This window comes from Antedon bifida, chromosome 3, assembly GCF_963402885.1.
Source record: "Antedon bifida chromosome 3, ecAntBifi1.1, whole genome shotgun sequence".
In the NCBI taxonomy this organism is placed as follows: domain Eukaryota; kingdom Metazoa; phylum Echinodermata; class Crinoidea; order Comatulida; family Antedonidae; genus Antedon; species Antedon bifida.
In genome coordinates this window covers 28,573,527-28,595,719 of record NC_136228.1, presented here as the reverse complement: position 1 = coordinate 28,595,719, position 22,193 = coordinate 28,573,527, and the positions used below count along the sequence as shown (strand labels likewise).

General features: G+C 33.3%; 2 protein-coding genes across 3 annotated transcripts in view; one reads left to right on the top strand and one right to left on the bottom strand.

Moving 5' to 3' along the window:
• LOC144836907 (cyclin-dependent kinase 9-like) overlaps positions 1 to 22,193 on the bottom strand; it is a 400,420-nt gene that overhangs the window by 140,607 nt on the left and 237,620 nt on the right. The gene's annotated exons all lie outside the window — the stretch shown is intronic.
• On the top strand, positions 5,216 to 22,131 carry LOC144838657 (syntaxin-binding protein 1-like). The gene is made up of 16 exons (XM_078694087.1): positions 5,216 to 5,329; positions 9,836 to 9,964; positions 10,272 to 10,348; positions 10,961 to 11,039; positions 11,572 to 11,675; positions 12,147 to 12,380; positions 12,772 to 12,902; positions 13,433 to 13,537; positions 14,945 to 15,008; positions 15,394 to 15,459; positions 15,722 to 15,941; positions 16,200 to 16,309; positions 16,474 to 16,575; positions 17,209 to 17,300; positions 17,998 to 18,152; positions 18,971 to 22,131. The coding sequence occupies exons 1-16, from the start codon at positions 5,302 to 5,304 to the stop codon at positions 19,033 to 19,035; spliced, it is 1,761 nt and encodes a 586-aa protein (XP_078550213.1). The 5' UTR covers positions 5,216 to 5,301; the 3' UTR covers positions 19,036 to 22,131.

The following is a 22,193-nucleotide window of genomic DNA, read 5'->3' as shown; positions in this document are numbered from 1 at the left end:
TTAGGCCTACATTTACCTAAAACTTTGAAAAATATTACTATAGTAGCTCTCTACATTATCAAACTTTATGTGAAAAAAGATGTGATATGCCCATGGACATGCTAATGTCATATCACTACCATATTTGGGAACATCATACTTGTTTTTGTCAAACTAGTTTGATAGTGTAGACAGAGCTTTACATCGGTCTAATGCATACAAAAATACTGTAATGTATAAATGCTTTGGTGGAACTGTTAAAAACTGTGTGTTAAAAAAAGTGTGATGTGCCCAAATATGGTAGTGATATGCTTAAATATGGTAGTGATATGACATCGTCATATCCATATATGGGCACATAGCATTGTTTTGTCACATAAAGTTTGATAGTGTAGAGAGAGCCTAAAGCTTGGTTCCCACTAGAACGTAACGCAAGGACGTAAACGCAACGCAAGCGTTTTAACCAATGACAAGCGAAGTTATAGACAGTTAGCAATCACAAGCGAATAAGCCATCGCTTGTGATTGGTCAATTCACTTGCGTTGCGTTACGTCCTTGCGTTGCGTCGCTAGTGGCAACCACGCTTTACAGTGTGTTTACCTACAATATTTTGCGTCCACAATCTTTATGATATTGACTTCTGTCGATAGCTGTTGTAGTGCCCTCGGAAAAAAATATACATGAAAAGAAGGAATTACAAAATCATAAACAAAATATAACGCCACGTATATGTAAATAGTTGGTTAAACGTTCACTTAGCTGAAATAAGCTTAAAGTGATATTACCTAAAATGTTGAAAAATGTTGCCGACGGAGTGGAGTCTTGATGTGTAGTTCTGTTTGACAGTTGTGGCAGTGCCCTCGGCAAACATAGAAAGAAAAAAAAGAATTACACAAGTCATAAAAACACAACCAAACAAAGGTTTTGGTGAAATAGATAGAATAATGCTCTGTCCACACTATCAAACTAGTTCGACAAAAAAAGTGTGATGTGCCCAAATATGTTAGTAATATATGATGTCATCGTGTCCATATATGGGCACATCACTTTTTTTTGTCACATAGGCTAAAGTGTGATACCGGTGGTGTATAGACCGAGCTTAATACTATTGTTGTACAGGTGGGATGTTCTTACCTAAATTGTGATGTTATTGATTTCTTGTTGATGTTTGGTAGCGCTTTCGTCAAGTATTTATAAAAAGGGAAAAGAATTTATCAGAAATAACAAAATATAACGTATAAACGATTTGGTGAAAGAGTCAGTAACAGAGTAGCACAATTGTGATTGATTGTTCACCTAAAATATGTTGATGCAACATCATCTTAAAAGAAGATAAAAACAAAATAAATATATACATTTTGGTGGATAAGTTCTGGCACAACACAACTTGTTCTTATCTAAAAATGAAATTGAAATGTTACTAACATTATCTTCATGTCCAGTTGTATTACTGGTAAGTCGTCGTATAGTAGTGCCCTCGCCAATAATATTAATGAAAATAAAAATAAATGATTTAGAATTATACAAAATTCACTACCAATACATTATTATATTTACACAAATTATATTTAAAGAAACTACTTCAAAAAAAGCTAAGTTTTAGAAGCTTTGTTATTTTCTCTATGATTAGTAAGCAATTATTGTGGTTGAATGTTCTTACCTAAATCATCTGAGAATATCAGTCGTCGCATGTTTGCTTGAAAATGAAAAAAAAAATTACAGTAATTTAAAAATAAGGCATTTCCCTTATATAAAAGTATACATAAATAAATAAATAAATTTACTTATAATGGGTTAAGGGATTGTCATTAGTTCACGTCATGACTGTAGTGGCAAACCTAAAAATAGAGGAAAAATACAATTGTGTTAAGAAAAATATTAATGAGGTTCTTCAATAAACGCGAGGTTGCTGTTCATGTTTCTCAAACAAGTCATGATTATTAATCATTGAAATGTTATGAAGAGTTATAGAAAAATTTTGTTTTAACTAAATATTGTCAAGTTATTTTTGTAGTATTAATTCATTCAGTTTAGAAATTATACATTAATTAATCAACAAATTGTGTGTACTTACTTTAATACATACTTACCAATAGCAACAAGTTCGTTTAAAAAAAATATTTAGGCCCTATACTTTTACATCATATTATGCGAGATTTTATCATATTTATTATTAAAACTTTAGTATAACACACGTTGACAGAAATAAACAAACAATAAAACAAACAATGATGAATATATGTTTTTATTTTTATGGTTTTTTTATATTATTTATTATATGATTTTTATATCATTACTAGGCCTATTATTCGTTTAATATTATTAATCGCTATTATTAGTTGTGTGTGTTTGTATGAATGTTAATAATTAGTAACTCGTCTAAAAGCTCGGCATGTTGGATTTATCTTTTCATTTTCTATAATTGTGTTCAAGATGTTGATTACACGATCTAGAAATAATCGATCATCCGCATCGAATGCTGCACACGCCTCTCCAAGGTCAACCATCTCCCTGCTTCTAATTGCCAATGCTAACATCTTCATAACATGGCCGACGGAATACACGTCACCCTGGACTGAGTCGCAAGCACCATCAAGGTATTTTTCTGGTGCTACATCTGGATAATCCTGGTGAAACTGTAGGGCCTCGGCCACCGATGAAAACTTTATCTGCCTATTTCCTCTTGGGTATTGCAGTCTGCATGCCATCCCGAAGTCTGTAAGCTTCGCACTATAGCTGGTTCCATCATGGTGGACAAGGATGTTTCTAAGCGCTACGTCATTGTGAATCAGTCCTCTTTGGTGGATTGTATTGAGGGCAATGACAACTTGTAATGTCATAGACATACATTGAAGCGCACTTAAAGATGGCCGTCCAGTTCGCAATACATGCAAAAATGTTGTACTAGACCTGTTGTGAGTGTCTCCAATAAACTGCTGTACCATACAACATACTTGACCTTGACGAAAAACGCCAAAGACACGAGGAACAGAAGGCAGATCATCTAAGAACTTCATGACACGTGCTTCTACCACCATCTTGTCCCATGCTTCATCAGGATTGATGTAACTGTTCAAAAAAGCCGTCTTGACTGCGACGAGGTGTTGTTGACCTGGAAAAAGATTGGATAACATCAGGTCAACACGACCAAAACTTCCCTGTCCAAGACGTACGGGATTACAAAGGTCGGAGACACTTCCGCTATCCAGTAACCTCACAGGCGGCAGCATTTCCGAAAGTTTTGCTGTAGGATCTATATTGTTACGGACGGATGTTGGTGAAGTGGTGGTGGTGTTACTTGTCGCCGAAGTCGAAGAACCATTGACGCTACTGGCAGATGATAATGGCCATTGTGATGACAACGAAGATGGCACACTACTACTACTACTACTCATTTCTGGGGGTATCTCACCGGGTGATAACGTGGATTTTGGTAGTTTTAAAATACGCTTTGCTGGAGAAACGATAGTTGATGATGACGACACGCTACGAACATGTTGTCTTCTTAGGGGAATGACCTCTCCTCTGGGTGTTAATATCTGGCCAGGAGAATGTGCGAATGTCGATGACCGTGGCCACAAAGAAGACTGTGATGATGATGATGATGATGATGACGAACTTAAGTTGCTATCCGTTGGTTCATCACTTCTGATACAAAGAAGATGAAGCACTGCTGTCCAAATCCTTCTAAATACTGACTTTCTCCTTGTTTGCTGGGGTGCATCTTGTTGAGATCTACTTAAATCGAAACGTTATAAGCATAAAATAAATACCAAAGATAAAAGACTTCAATAAATGGGCCTAACTTAGGGCCTATAGAAATAAAATAAGTCAATAGGCCTAATATAATATGCAATGTGCTAATTAATATAGATATTAATTTGGCATAACATAATACTGTATAATATTAATAAAACCTCATTAATTTTATATAATTATTATTTCTGCTACTCCTCACTAGGCCTTGGCCAAAACAATATATCTGGAGACAGGGGAACATTTCATTTTAAATTTCCCTGGGAGGACCTGGCTCTCGTATCTAGTACTAGGCCTTCTACTAGGTACTAACTTAACGGCCTAGTTAAATGGCCTATTTATAATTAAAATAAAAACAAGAAATCAGCTAATATTTTGTGGCCTACCCGGCTCCATTTGATTGTTCCTTCGTCGTGATGATGTCTTGTTGTTGAAGCTCAATCGATTTTTTAGCCATGTTTGATTCCAGTCACTTAGTAGTTTTCGATTCGAATTCCGTGCACGCGTTTACTTAGCAACACGTTTTGCGAAGAGCACATACAGTGTGTAAAAAACAACTGATAGAGAGAAATCTCAGGTTGTTGTCGATTTGTTGGTGGCCGATGCGCTGCTTATATAGATATTTTAAGCGCGTGTGCGTGCACATTCGAAATGCATTTTTTTGTTCTATGCGCGGTGAAAAGAACGATCGGAATGTTCCATGGTTGCCATGATACACTTTTCGAATTCCATAGATTTTCATGTCTACATTCACATTTTAAGCCAAAGCATAAGTGGTTTTAATTTTCATATTAGGCCTATGAGTAGGCGTTAGGCCTATGTAAAAAATGGATGGTATCTTTTAGGTTGACCTGCTGAGTAAATTGAACATTACAACAATTGAAAAAAAGGGAACATCTGTCCTCAAAAGAACCCGCCCCCTCCCCCCCCCCCCTCATATAAATAAAATATTTAAAAAAAATCACACTTCCTCCAAAATGACGGTGGAAGCCTAGACACCCCTTTTTAAAAGTAATGTTCTAATAATGATCACTAGTCGAGACTTCTCAATATTGAGGTACAATGCACCGAACCACTTAGGCCCATATAGGCCTATACCTCGACCGGAGTGTCTTACCAGTCTATTGTTTATTAATAATAATATAAACATATTGACAATAATAACCCACATATCATAATATTATTAAACTGTGACCATTCGCATCATTTGGTCCATGTAGAAGTTCTACAAATAAAAGTTCTATTTCAAATAATTTAAGGGTTCTACTTAGAACCCTTATTATTTGAAATAGGCTACGCTTTTTCTGCATTTAAAACGGAGAACGATCGTCGATTGACGATATTAAACATACATTTTCTTACATAAAACAACAGACGTTAGAAGTGTTTTCATTCTTGTTTGATAGTGGGTGCTTAAATTTCCCTCCCGCAGCATGCACGATCTTTAAAACCCGGGTTTATCTAATTAGTGGTGTGGACAAATGCCCTTTGGACGAAACACACTGTGTGTTAGAACGCCCTGTTTATGAATAAACATAACGGTGTGCCCATCCCCAGCCTAGAATCATGTCACTGAAAGCGGTTGTTGGAACGAGTAAGTATCATTTAAAGGACGTTTCTGTGATGTATTACTATTGTTAACATCCGTATTATAATCTTAAATTGTTTATTGATATGTTGTTGCAATTATAGCCTTTTTAGAAATTGCAAAACTAGATAATTTGTCCATTTACATGAGGTGATATTAGCGCGTTACCGCCCTGTCATAAACATTTACCGATTCGTGTCAGGCGAGACGACGCTCTCGTTCCCCGTGATTATTCTCAACAACTTGCTTACAGCGATTGAAGACTTGGGCCTAGGATAATTTGACATTTTAAATATACATGGATATTGATATTTTATAAAATAAATAGCAAACAAATGTTGTTTTTTCATCTATTGTCTCATATGCATTAATTATGTTAAACTGCATGTTGTATAAATGTTTTGACTGAATGAAAATAAAAAGGGGACAAAATAGGCCTAGGGCCAGGCTAGGCCTAGCTAGGCCTAAAATAGCTAGGCCTACCTACTACTAGGCCTAGACTAGAGGGCCTAGGCCTGGCTAGCTAGGCCTATCTAGAGTATGCCTACCTAGTACATTCAATTAGGCCTACTAGTATTAGTAAGCCTAGAGTAGACTAATATTTAAGGCATAATAAAGGCTTATCTGGCTACTACAGGCAAGCATAGGCCTTATAATTTACTATTTAGACCTACAGTAGGCCTATAGTAGCCCTAACCCATCGTCAGTCTTACTCGCCATCGACGGTCAATCTTGTACTCGCCATCGTCAATCTAAATCAATCATCTTTACTAAAAAAATCTATATCTAAACATTCAATAGCATTCAAATACCCATACTTCTCAAAGTTTCCAGAGCTACACTGAAGAAATCTACTTTTTTTTTATCCACTGGTATGCAAATGAATTAATTCTATAACTAGGCCTAGTTGAACAATATTTAGTAGATTGGCAGATGAGATAGAGTACTATACAATAGAATATAAAGTACTGTACTGTCTGTACATATTTTTTTTAAAACTGAGAAAGCATTAACTAGCCTACAGTAGTTTTGAAATTTTCAAATAGCGTAAAGAAGTATTCTACTAATAAAGTAAGCTACTATAAAATGGCTAGTTGGGTAGGGTGAATTTCAAGCCCTTTTATCAACATTGTAGTTAGATGAGTATTTTCTTATTTTCATATTATTATGCTTTTTAAATAACTAACTAATAATAACACTAAATTATTAACTTTACTGTTTAGAAGATGCAGTTTTAGTCAGCTATGCCTAGCTCTCAATGTTTTTCTTGATTTTCTACACATGTATTGTCAATAATATACAGTACTGAGGACGTACAATAAAACAGTAGAATTAAGAAAATCAAACTGCTGTATCAGTCTACAGTAGGCCTACTGTAATCTGATAGGATTACTAAAAATGTTGTTGTTTATTGCTGGTACTGTAGGTTTCGACAACATCAAATCTTATTCAATTTTAGTCATAGCAGATATACTAACTGTAACTTATGACTGTAGTAGAATAAAATAATTGGGGTTTGAATGAAATAGAAGAAACTATGAAAGAAACATTGCAGTAGACATCTTACTACCATAATGTTAATAATAATGTATTCAATTAAATAGCTTAAAATTAAAAAGATTCCCAGACGATCTCATCTATGAATGCAACGGTAACCTGGCCTAACGTTCCTTGACTTCGGTGACCTGGCAAGAACCGGTGTTTTAAAACAATACGGTATCCTCAGCGATAAACTGATTACTAATGACACCTTCAGTTTATTATTACTGAGAATGAATTAATGTTTGATAGTGTAGACATTTTATTGTTTGTCAGTAGCGTGCATTCCTCTCCCCCTCCCATTTTGACAACTAAAATAAAATTATGAAATACCTTTCGATAATTTTGACAGACTATTTTATGTTGATGCTTCCTTATTTGACAAATTCTGGATCCCGCCCTGTTCATTACCATATATACCCCAATAAATATATAATGGTATGATTTTGCTTACAACTGTAAAGTTCAATTTAATTGATTAATAATATAATTATAATATTCTTCTCAAGCCATCCATTTTGTTTTATAAATAGAAGTTCTTGGAATGTTTGCTTTTAAAACATTTTTATTTTAAATCAGAGATTTAACCCGGCAATGGTTTACATTTATAAATAATTGTGTAGACCTAGAAATATTGCTATGTAATGGCTGGCATATAATTGACCTGTGTATTGATGTGATATGAAATGCTAATAAACTTGACTCCAATAGACATTAGAATTATGTGTGTCTTTCGTGGTCCGCAATATTTACAGAAGGGTACCTATAGTAAATATTTGACCAAATAACAAAAAACATGTCTAAACTGAATCTAACAATCTGCATATTAAGTCAAAATATGTGCCTAAAGGTATTCACACGTACAGGAGTAATATAATCTTATTAAAAATTCCAATATTTAAATTATTATTTGTTAGGATATCGTAGAGTATTGTCGTCGATGGTAATTAGATAGCCCGTGGTTTGCTATGTTTTTCTTACATTCGCCATTCAGCTAGCTTAAGATGAAATATTGATCTGCTCGCTGCTGCTGCACATTGAAGTCGCTCAGCCGTGACTGCATTTTAACTGTAGCGATTGTGCCAGTACATAATAATATCATCTTGAATAATCATATTCATCCCAATCTCATTGACAAATTCACTGTGGATATTATGGTCGTGATAAGTGAATTTTGTTATAAAATGCTCAAATTGATTTTATAGTGGTACAGTGTACAGTAGATTACAATTAATTTCTGTCTACTCAGCTAATATTTGTATACAATGTACTGTACAATAATTTAAGCAATAAAATTATATTCATAATACTGATTATTATTATTAATTGAATAAGATAGTGTGAAGTGAGGAAAATTTGGATTGCTTTTATGATAATATGTAGCAGCTCAGTCTTGTATGATATTTTGCTAATTAATAATCAATTCAATATTATCTTTCCCAATGTGTGAACATTTTTTATTTATAATATTAATATATAATATCCATAACTCGCCATAAAAGATATAAAATAGATAAAATATCGTAAATAGAATGAACTAAGTCTCAGACTGGAGAAGCTAGGAATTGAGTATCAGTAGAAACAGTGCTAACAAACGTGCGGTCAGAAATGCTTAGCAAAAAATGTTTTTTAAGACAATAGCACTTTATTATTTTTTTATTTAAACTTTTTTATGACCACAAGCAATTTACAGCATGTTAAAATAAGAGAAATTTTTATTTCTGAAATATTGTTATGAAATACAAGTTATAAATCTTAATAAAATTCTTAGATAAGAATGCTTTTTGTTTTGACTAAATGCATTTTTTGTGGCTTCAATTCAATAATAATAATCTATTGTGAGTATATTAATTCCAGTTTTCTTCTATGAAAAAAATTGATTGATTGTTTATTTAAAATGTAAATTACATTAAGCCTGGTTTCCATAAAATCGCTACACCGGCGCTACAGCGTTTCCATTAAAATCGCTACACATGCAGATGTCGCCGACGCAATCGGGAAGGCTCCCCGATTCATCACAGTCAAATCAGCAAAGTTCAACCATGTTCAACTTTGCCGATTTTGTCGGCGATGAATCGCATACACGCACCAAAGAATATTTAGCGCTCTCGTACTAGATCCCCGATAAATTCTAGTGTTTCCATAGAATCGCTACGCTCTGTTGTGTAGCGATTTTATGGAAACCAGGCTTTACCAGACTTTATAGCTGACTGTAATTTATCATCTACTGTAGTACAGTAGGCCTACTGTAAATGAATTACATGACATGTATGTTCATAACAGGCCCATACACTTGCTAATTAATGGCGAGATTATTCATCCTAGAAAGTTGCAAGTCTGACTGAGCATCCCCAGGTGGGGGTGGCACATTTTTATGATTGTTTTAATGCAATTAAGTTGGTGTGAGTTTAGTGTTTTTAATTCAAATTCTTTACTCCATGGACATATTCATATGAATATTTAGATGTGTATTACACATAAATGTAACAGTAAAACATGGGTGAGGTCTTACTATCACTGTGGCTTGCAGGCATGAATAATCAGAACAGAACACTGTACTTATTTTATTCCTACTGTATACTAAGAAGTGGCGTACTAGCAATGATATAATGTTTCTACAATTACTTGTGAATGAGTACCTTCAGTATTATTTTTATTGTTTTTGTTTTCTCACAATTGCACTACAGGATTGATTTAAACTGAATAAGCATTCCTAGTCTAAGTCTCGCTTTAGGCTTAGGGAGTAAAGAAACAGTCGCGAGTTACAACCCTAGCACTAGAACAGGATTAAACCCAGGGATTGGAAGGCAAACATGTTAAACAGTAAGCTACTGTACAGCTGTCAGTTGACCCTTGATAACCCCTACTTGGAGGACATCTAGCCCCCCTCGCTCTGCCTTGATCTATCCCTTGACTGGCAGATTATATTTTGTAATTGAGATATTAAAATAATTCCTATTTTCTGTTTTATAGATATTCTTGAAGTGATTAAGTCGGTGCGGAAGAATAAAGAATGGAGAGTATTGGTGGTGGACAAGCTTGGAATGAGGATGATATCCTCCTGCTGCAAAATGCACAACCTGACAGAGAATGGCATCACCAGTGAGTTACAGTTGTACCTAAGGTTACCAACAAATGAATAATCCTGTCCGCAAGTTTTAATTATGTAGCCTAAAGCTCTGTCTATCAAACTTTATGTGACAACAAATGACGTGTCCATATATAGACACGATGATGTCATACAGTATCACTACCATATTTTTTTGTCAAAATAGTTTGATAGTTACAAAGACCTATTAGTATGAGCAAACAAAATTATGAAAAAAATACAATTAATAACTAGGCTAGGAATCTATTACTGCCAGCTCTTATAAAAGTCTTTAAAACTGGTTGCGTTGCTTGTTTTTAGTTGTTGAAGATTTAGCTAAAAAGCGTGAACCACTGACAACAATGGAAGCCATATACCTGATACAGCCAAATCAGAATGTAAGTTAAATTATTTCACTAAATAAAATTGTATTCTAAAAAGATATATTTCATAATATATTATTTCATTTATTTCGTCAGAAAAGAACAAATACATTACAAACAAACAAAAGAATAGAGTTAAAAATCCAATGACTGGTTAACCAATAAGCGAAATGAATCGCTGTCCAATACCTCACCAAAATGGAAAATGAAAAGTTATACAAATGCAATTAAAATTCCTAATAAAACATGTAAAATCTAAATATTTGTCTTAACCTATTATAAATAAATAAACATTACAAATCTAGGAATAAAAGGGCAAGTTTATATTTGTTGACATTGCATATAGATATTTAAGACTCTTAATAAAATGTTTAAAATCTATTAATAATTCGTCATGAACATCAACAGGTAACACATTCTAAAATCAAGTGTTCATTCTAGAACAGTACAGTACTATTATACAGTATGATCATTTCCTCTACGATAAACTTCCTACAGTAGGAGTGCTTGATTTATTTATTTGTTTTGCTAATACTGTATGTCTATTTCCTCATACTATACAGTACCTGCTATGATGATGTTGATAATCGGTAAAATTATTAAATTTTTTTTTCTTTTTTCCCCCAGTCTGTTGATATACTGAAGAAAGACTTTGAAAGCATTCGTAGCCTACAATACAGGCTTGCACATGTCTTCTTCACGGAAGGTAAATTTAGTAGTAATACATTAAAACTTCTCCTTTGTTAAGCAAATATTTAGGGGTCACCACTATTGAAAGACACATTTCCCATTACAACAACCCTACTCTATGTGGACACTTAAATGTTGGGTCATGAAGTTGTTTTAATAAGGTATTTTACTGAATCCATGGAAATATTCATTTTTTACCTAATTTCCAAAAATCAATGTGTAAGGTTGGTCATTTCTGTAGACAAACTCTATACATGTATGTGTTAAAGGACAACTTTACCGAGAACCATATTTTGACAACGTATTTGAGATGTACATATGATTTCAGTTATTTGAAGAAACATTTCAATATCGAGATAGACAAAAGAAGCAATAACAAAATTCAACATCAGTATTTTTACGATTTATTTAAAAAAGTGTTTACTAGCAGTTTTTGACATAAAAATTCATATATTTTATGCAATGAATATTGAATTCACAACTAGTTTTATTTACTATTTCATTGTTTGATTAATTGAGTAATCAGCAATATGATCATTTTTATTCAGCTTGTCCTGATGACTTGTTTACTGAAATCTGTAGAAGTCCTGCATCAAAGTTCATCAAGACTTTGAAGGAGATCAACATTGCTTTTCTTCCATGTGAAGCTAAGGTAAAATTATACAGTAGGACCCCTTCTTCTGTATTCCTCTATTCAGAGGACATCCCTATTATAATGGGACAATTTCCTGTGAAACGAAAAAGGAGCCATGTGTTTTTACCCTTTGGCCAAACTTTATTCAGAGGACACCCCTAATAAGGGAACACTTGGGCCAAAGACACTTTCATGTTTATTTTTCATAGCACCCTAGGCTCACGCTAACAAAAATATTGTTTCGCCAAAATAAACGTAGGCCTAGCTTTTTGAGGCATTATGGCTGCTAGGCCTAGCTAAACAAATTAGAAGCAATAACACTATAATATTAAAAGTACATTTTGTTAGGTCCCCATCCTGAAGATACAGGTTCTATTGTAAATGTATCATGCACAACATTTATCCAATAATCTTGCCTCAGGCTTAAATGGGTTTAAATGATAGCCGAAATTAATGTTTTATTTTGGGTATTATTTTTTTTATATCTAGATTTTCTCCTTGGACAATCCAAGCAGTTTCAGCACACTGTACAACCCAGCCAAGACTAGCCATTGTGCTAGCACTTTGGAGAAACTAGCCGCACAAATCGCCACGCTCTGCTCAACTCTTGGTGAGTATCCAAGTGTGCGTATACGAGGAGAGTTTGAGCACAATGCTGAGCTTGGTCAAATCATACAATCAAAGCTGGATGCTTACAAAGCTGACGACCCCACCATGGGAGAGGTAGATCATTTTTAATTATTTACTGTATGGACATTTTTATGGCTCTTTTTCTTATTTTGCTAGCATTGCGAATAGAAAGCATCCAAACATGCCATTCCCAAATTTGTAAAAATAATTTAATTGTCTGTTTGAACTTCATTACCAACTGTATATTTTTTTCTCTCTGTATTTATGTATGTATGATTCTTATAAATTATTCAATAAATAGAAATGATTGGACGTATGAATGTAGGTATTTATTTATATTAAAAATAAAAACATACTTTTGATCTCAATTCTCTTTAAATGAATAAATATTACATTTGTGGCACTTAGTAAACAATGTGAAATTGATTGTAAATGAAAATATTGATTATGATATTAATATTACTGAGCTTTGTTTCTCTTTTAGGGAGTTGACAAACATCGTTCACAGTTGCTGATCATCGACAGAGGATTTGACCCCGTGTCACCACTTCTTCATGAGCTTACTTTCCAGGCTATGGCATATGATCTGCTCCAGATTGAAAATGATGTGTACAAGTAAGAGATCATGTGAAAATCATTCTACTGCAGTTACTGCAGGCCTACATTGTTTTACTGATAATATATGATTGTTTCAATGTATATGTTTATGAGGTAGTCATTCCAATAAACACTCTGTATGATTACTCAAAAAAGCTTGCTAAGTAATTGCATACAAAAATATTAAGTTAAAAGTTAATTAAGTTAAAATATAAAAAAACTTCAGTATAATAATGGTCCCTAAGTAACTGTTTGGTCTCTATTTGTGTTATTTCATTAAGTAATTTATTTTGAAAGAATATATTGCATATACAGATATTCTTTAGTATGTGAACCAAATCCAATTTTCATGTTTAAAAATATTGTAATTTCTGTTTACAATATACCAAGGATGACACAAGGAACTGAACTAACATGGGTAGAGGAATTAACTTGCTCATGACTATCTTTAGTTTGTGCTATTAGGCAAGAAGCCTTGTCTCTCATTGCACCATCCATAGTGGTTGAATGCACTTATTAATAATAATGACATTGAAATTCTTTTTAAGATATGAAGCGCCCTCACCAGATATGCCAGACAAGGAAGTATTGTTGGATGACAATGATGAATTGTGGGTAGAGCTGCGTCACCAGCATATTGCTGTTGTATCTCAGTAAGTTGATACAGTATTGAAGATGACAATGATCACAATAGTAGGATATATGATCCTATCATGATGAGTGACCACATAGGAGTATGACAATGACCACAATAGTAGGATATAGGATCCTAGGATGATGAGTGACCACATAGGAGTATGACAATGACCACAATAGTAGGATATATGATCCTAGGATGATGAGTGACCACATAGGAGTATGACAATGACCAGGATAGTAGGATATATGATCCTAGGATGATGAGTGACTATGTAGGAGTATGACAATGACCACAATAGTAGGATATATGATCCTAGGATGATGAGTGACCACGTAGGAGTATGACAATGACCGCAATAGTAGGATATATGATCCTAGGATGATGAGTGACCACATAGGAATATGACAATGACCATGATAGTAGGATATATGATCCTAGGATGATGAGTGACCATGTAGGAGTATGACAATGACCATGATAGTAGGATATATGATCCTAGGATGATGAGTGACCACATAGGAGTATGAAAATGACCATGATAGTAGGATGATCCTAGGATGATGAGTGACCATGTAGGAGTATGACAATGACCACAATAGTAGGATATATGATCCTAGGATGATGAGTGACCACGTAGGAGTATGACAATGACCGCAATAGTAGGATATATGATCCTAGGATGATGAGTGACCACATAGGAATATGACAATGACCATGATAGTAGGATATATGATCCTAGGATGATGAATGACCATGTAGGAGTATGACAATGACCATGATAGTAGGATATATGATCCTAGGATGATGAGTGACCACATAGGAGTATGAAAATGACCATGATAGTAGGATGATCCTAGGATGATGAGTGACCATGTAGGAGTATGAAAATAACCATGATAGTAGGATATATGATCATAGGATAATAAGTGACCATGTGGAAGTATGACCATGTTAGTAGGATCTATGATCCTAGGATGATGAGTGACCATGTGGAAGTATGACCATGTTAGTAGGATATATGATCCTAGGATGATGAGTGACCATGTGGAAGTATGACCATGTTAGTAGGATCTATGATCCTAGGATGATGATCGACCATGTGGAAGTATGACCATGTTAGTAGGATCTATGATCCTAGGATGATGAGTGACCATGTGGAAGTATGACCATGTTAGTAGGATCTATGATCCTAGGATAATAAGTGACCATGTGGAAGTATGACCATGTTAGTAGGATCTATGATCCTAGGATGATGAGTGACCATGTGGAAGTATGACCATGTTAGTAGGATCTATGATCCTAGGATGATGAGTGACCACATAGGAGTATGCCAATGCTTAGGATAAGTTTGATATAAGCTTGCTAGGTTGCTATTATCCTGTATGAATATATAATTATTATCTGTTTTTTCCTCATCAAGGGAGGTGACATCAAAGTTGAAGAAGTTTGCTGTTGATAAACGAATGAAATGTAAAGAAGATAAGGTAAACTTTATTTCATTATTTTGTACTTAAAATATATAATTTTATTTATGATATTCTAGAAGAAATACCTGTCCTCTATTAGCTCTCCCCCACCCTACTTCACTCCAGTAGTTTAAAACCTTCCCAGTACAAATTCTGGTAAAGTTGATATCCCATTTCTCCCAACTCACAGACCCTTTGTGGCTGTTTTCAAATGTAGTTTAAAATCTTCACAATACAATGGCGGTCATTTTGTTTTTTTGTTCCGAAATGTCCAGAGGTGTTAGATCAAACCTGGTTACAAGTTGTAACAATTTATGCAGATGTGAAAAAGGTATTAGTCATATACTATAGATACTGATATTGTTTTTCAATATTTATAAAAATGTATTCGCATTTATTTCAGACTAGTGTCAGAGACTTATCAGTGATGTTGAAAAAGATGCCTCAGTATCAGAAGGAATTACGAGTGGTAAATGTTTATTTTTTGAACATTAAAAAAAATCATCTCCGTTCAAATGCCATAGATTGAAGTAGGGCCTGTTTCTGCTGCTGCAAAAAATAATGATTAATAACCGTATGAATAAATTACCACAATTTCTATACAGCAGAAACTGGAAAAACTTTTATTAACCAGTCAAGTGTATCATATTGCACGAATTATTTATGAAAAAGAGCATGTTATTCCACAATAGAGAGCTTAATTGATTATTCCTTTTATTATATCTTACAAGTATTCAACTCAGTTGCGATTGGCTGAAGACTGTATGACCAAGTTTAAAGGTAACGTGGAAAAACTTTGCCGTGTGGAGCAGGATTTGGCTATGGGAACAGACTCTGAGGGAGAGAAAATCCGTGACCACATGAGAAGTATTGTTCCAATTTTACTGGACCAAAACATAACTTCAATGGATAAGATTCGCATTATTTTGCTATACATCATTGGCAAAAATGGTAGGTTTTTATTTTTTTTATTAAATTTCTTTTTCCGTTCAGAAATTAGTGAGGTATTGTATCTTGCTAAATTAATATAGCATGCCCAGATTCTTGAATCATTCAGAATACTACCACCCGGCCAATTGCCACCCAGATAATTACTGCCCAGACAATTACCACCCAGACGATTACCACCCAGACGATTACCACACAGACGATTGCCACCCAGACCCATTAGATCACTACACTTTGTTCATTTTATTTTATTTCTTACAGGAATCAGTGAGGAGAATCTTGCTAAGTTAATACAACATGCCCAGATTCCTGAGCCAGAGAAGAATATTGTGACCAACATGAAACGTCTGGGTGTGCAGGTCATATATGATGTAAGTGCTTCTAGTGAAAACACTAGCACCCATTCACACAATTTTTATGTATTCACTTGCTAATCAAAGACTTGTACCCTTTTCACACTATTGTCAATGTAATTAATATAACCAATTTATCCTCTCTGTATTGACTCGTATTAAATTTGTTAATATTTTCACAGCCCAAATTCCGGAAGCCTAAAACGATAGAACGAAAAGAACGTGTTTCGGAACACACTTATCAGCTTTCACGTTGGTCACCTTTGATTAAGGACATAATGGAGGTAATTCTTTTTTATAAATTTAAAAAAAAAAATTTATTTCTGAAAGCATAATATGTAATGATACTATTATTATTAATGATAACATCCATAGTATCATGGAGATTAGACTAGGATCCCAGTAGAAAAAAATCCTGACGCAACAACACAACGTAAGAAAATATTCCAACTTAAAATTCAGATCCCCCTCTTACGAAAAGTTGAATCAGCACTGTCGTAATGAATGCAAATCATAAAACATTGTTGAATATATCGTCTACGGCACCATGCTTACATGGTTCCCAGTTGTGACATGCAAAGTTATGTTCTTACTACATTTTCCTCCAATATGTTGTGTCTACGTCCTTGCATTGCATCCTAGTGGGAACAAGCTTATGTCGACATGGTACCAAATCATAAGTGCCACGAGCAACTCAATGCAACTGTGACTAATTACAATCAGTGTATGCCGACCTAAGCGTTTGTACACTGGATCGTTTCACTTCAGTTCTGAACAATTTGCTCAGCTAAAATGTATTCCTATGACATTTTAATGGCAATCCTCCTCACCCCATCAATGTTGTAAAACAATGCGTTTATTGTAACCCAAAAAAAGATTCATTTTAATCAAATGCTGTTTGATTTGTATTTTATTAGGATGCCTGTAATGACAAGTTGGATCAGAAATTGTTCCCATATCTGTCGGGTAAACCAGCATCATCAGGTCACAGTTCATCTGGTACCAGGAGGTTAGTTACTTTATTATCAATCTTATATCATGTTTTATAAATGTAGTAAAATTCATAAGAAAGACCCAGGAAATACAGAGTTGTTCCATTTCATTTTGTGGTTTTCATTTCATGAGTGTGGAGCTATTGGTATCAAATTGCAAAAAAAGGTGTTTTTTTAAAACATAATTTGCTAGTATTAAATATAGTGGGCCAATACTCTATTAAAAAGATCTATTTAGACAATTTACTGTGAGTATTATATAGGTTTTTAGAACCAATGCACTACTCTTGTTGAATATTGCTGAACGTAGCATCTAAATACTTTTGACCTAAAGAGAGAAACAAGTCAATAATAATAATGGGTCACAAAATGTCAGTGCTGCCAATTGTAGAACTCTCTCGTCTGTCCAAGACAGTGACTGTATGTATCCAATATACACAAAAGCATTTTGTGTATATTGAAACTGCTTTATAGTCCTTATCCGTGAAGACTCATTCTTCAGTAAGTCTTGAACCATTGTCGATGTTATGGCTATGGATTACGGTTACACTTTCTTAACTGCTCAGCCACTGAATGTGTCAACATATTTATATAGCACTTCTGTTTGTAAAATTCACAGAACTGTATCTGTATCACTAATAAAAGCAACCGATTTTAACACATTTCTATTAATATTGTCAGTTATGTAATGTTGAGTGATTTCTTTATTTACAGTGCAAGATATGGGCATTGGTCAAAAGGTCCAAGCCGTTCAGAACATCGCAGCGGCCCACGTTTGATTGTGTTCATTCTTGGTGGTATGACTTACTCTGAGATGCGTTCTGCATACGAGGTCTGTCGAGAGTTTAACTCATGGGAAATCTACATGGGTAAGATATTTAATTTGCCTCTACTATTCGTCCTATGATACTCATATGCCCTTTTTCTTGCACTATAATACTCATACTCTAATACTTTTATTATTGTTCTCTCACTATTATACTCGTACTTTAACACTTGTACTATAACATTCATACTATGATTTTCATACTCTAATACTTTCACTATAAAACTCTCACTGTTATACTCTTACTATAACACTCGTACTGTAACACTCGTACTGTAACACTCGTACTGTAACACTCGTACTGTAACACTCGTACTGTAGCACTCGTACTGTAGCACTCGTACTGTAGCACTCGTACTGTAACACTCGTACTGTAACACTCGTACTGTAACACTCGTACTGTAACACTCGTACTGTAACACTCGTACTGTAACACTCGTACTGTAACACTCGTACTGTAACACTCGTACTGTAACACACATACTATACACACATACTATAACATTCGTATTATAACACTTTACTATAATACTCTCATTATTATTCTCTCACTATAATACCGTACTATAACACTCGTACTGTAACACTGTAAAACTTTGTGCTATAAGACTCATACTGTAACACTTCATGCTATAAGACTCATGCTATAATTCACAAATCATGCACTTGTACTATAATAGTAGATTATGCAAGAGTTGACTTACCTGAATTATAATCTAGATTATGCTGTGATATGCATAATGATTCGAGCCGAAGGAAGACAAAGTATAATATTCATACTATAACACTCAAGCTGTATAACAAACTAACACTTGTACTATAATAACTGACAATTTAATTTGTTCCCTTTTTTTCTTTCAGGCTCAACACACATGATCACACCAGAAAACTTTCTGTCAGAGCTGTGTGACCTAAGCAACAGTTGAACATTTACCAAACATGAACCATGATTTCTGACCAATCGCCTTCATTGGTTTTCTAAATTGTTTATCTTTCAAATCCACCAATCAAAAGATGATTAACCACCTTATCATATGGTGTATATTACGTACATATTATATAAATATATACACATTTATTTATGAATAATTCTAATTATTTACAAAATTGCATTTTCGTTATTCCTCTCTCTTCCATTCCAGTTTTTATTTACTATTTATAGTTGTTCTATGAATAATTTTGTTATATTGAACTCTTTATTATATTATAATGTTTAATGACTTTAATAGTATAGTAATTAATTATATTTCTTTGTTATATTATAATATAGTATTATAATTTTAAATCTTTCATATTATTGCATAATATTGACACATTGAGCCGTTTTTACCCGTCGATGATTTATTCACAATGATTAACGAAAACTACTATTGTTGCCATGAGTGAAGGACGTGATTGGCTGAATTCATTCCAGTATTACATATGCTTTGGATTGGTTCTATGTGTCATTAACTGTTAGTTTTAGTATTTTGATTAAACTAGATAATGTAGTCTATTATTAACTATTATATAAGAGCTATGATTTTAGACCAGTTAAACTTAATGTGCAATAGTCTTCTAATATAAGAATGTTCTGTACCATTAATATACTGATTATACGATGTGTTCTTATATTTTTCTCTTCATATGTAATTCTAAGAATTGATAATCTTTGTTAAAATTGACTAATTGCAACAGTATGTAGTAATAAGTAGTCCTGTTTTTTTCTTATTTGCCAATGATTTTGTAGTCTAAATAAGATGTTTGATACTTGTATGTAAGTGTAAGCAAATGTTATAGGGACAGAAAGTTTTAGTTTTTTTCTCTTAATAGACCACCTGATAGATGTGCTGTATCATGTCTAGTGACAATAAACAACCTGCAGTATCATGTCTGCTGCCACATGGACTACTGTGGGACTGAGAGAGTATTTAAAGGGTTGGTGTAAGTTGATATTTAGTTTTTATGGATGTGCCTGTTGCTGTCAGCAGACACGATACTGCAGGAATGTTATTGTCACTAGACATGATACGGTACATAAATCGGCTGTCATTTAAACTGCTTTCTTTGTACTTCTATAGTATATAAATATTATAATACACAGATGGAAATATTAACACGTATAGAAAAAATTGTTTCCTATACAGTAACAAAAGAACACTGTTACACAATCATCTCACTTTACTAGGCCATAGAACTGAATTTTTCTAGAAAGTCATGACAAATTAACTTATAAACCCTTTCATTGTAATTGGTAGGGATAGTAAGCATCGTAAAGGTTTCAATTACTTAAAAACGAATGAAATATTGATACATGGATATTAGTATACAGTAAAGTGAAAAAAGGTATGCAGGTTTTGGTTAAAAGTACTATACAAGTACTCACTATGTAAATTACTATATAAATACACAAGTGATTGAGAAATGTTTTTCGTGGTGAGAAAAGAAAGCTCTTGTATTCAAAGCAATACTTTAAATGTTCTTAATATTGGTTAAGGCATGTTATTGTTTATACACTGTTGCTGTATAGAAAAATGTATATGTATATACTCAAAATAATATAGTAAATTGTACTAGTCTCCCTCTTTTAGAATAGCGTATTATATGCTTGTAACTGTGGTCTACAACTGACAAATATTGATCCGATATATAATTTTAAACTCTACGAATATATAAAATTAATGTTTAATTTTTACATTTACTTTATTCAAAATATATTAACAATATTATTGATTGATGTTATTTTTTTCAATTTGTTTTGAGAACATTTATGTAATTTCCTCATTCAAAGTTTGACTTATGTATAGTTTTATTAGAACAATTTATATGGAAACACAATTCATAGATTTTAGGTAAATTGTAGTAAAAATTTAAATATTTAAGTTCAAAGGTTAACATAATAGAATATATTGTCTTATATTGTTAATATAGTGTCAAGTCACAGAAACTGTATATTTTAATCGTGACCTAATCGCATTTTTCCAACAGCATTTCTTCAAATATTCATAACTTGTATTCCACATGTGGAACAGTTAAATCACTTTATGAATATGCAAATTATATATTTGAATATCTGCATATATGCAGATTTTTTTTCAATATTGATCTTTGAATAATTATGAGATAAATGAATTTTTGAAGAGGTGTTTTTCAGTAGTTTGTCAAAACCCATTTTCGCAAATTTAGCTCAGGAGTGGCGAAACTAGTTAAGCCAAAATGTGAACGTACTATTTCCGAGCATTTAGATGTGTAAATTTTACAAGATTTTCTTATCTCAACAAAAAGGGCAACATTGTTTGGGCTGAGGTTTTTGGAGATTCCTCATGCTGTACCAATCGATAAATGCCTCCGCCACTCCTGTACCTATGTATTGTAGGTAGGTATATATATATCTTGGTTTACAACAGGACAATTTAGAATATATCTATGTCTATCAAATTTATATAGTATACTGCATATGGTTTATAGTTTGAAGTATTTGTTTACATTTCAATTTTTCAGAATTTCAGAATTAGAAAATTATTGTCTTTGACTTGTGAAACTACTTTTATTGTCGTTACAACCTCAACCTACTCTGTGGCTATGTTAAACAAATCAAAGTATTTGTAATCTGTATTTAAATTATTCATAAAATATAACCACTTGTTGGATATTAAATATTTTGTAGATCCTCAATCATAGAGGAAAGTGCAGAATATTTTTTGTTTTATATTATAATATATTGTGCATTTTAAAATTTCAACAAAATCAGCAGTGAAGCTATTAATGTCGCTTTTTGTCAAAACTGCATTATTGCGCTACCACTAAAATATCATTGTTATAACTTATTGCATAATACAGCCGTAAGATATAATATGTATATATATATTATATTGCATCTTTTAAATATTTCAATTATTGTTAATAAATATGTTTAATGAAATTATGCCCTATAGGAAATCCAAATACACAATAATATCTGTAAAGATGTTAATTTAGATAAAGAACAAATTGAGTGTAGTACTTAATATGCAGGTTGCTATTAATAAATGTAGGTCATTGAATTTTGTTCCTTTTTTTTATTTTATCCATTCTTATTTCACAACATAATTATTAAATGCTGATA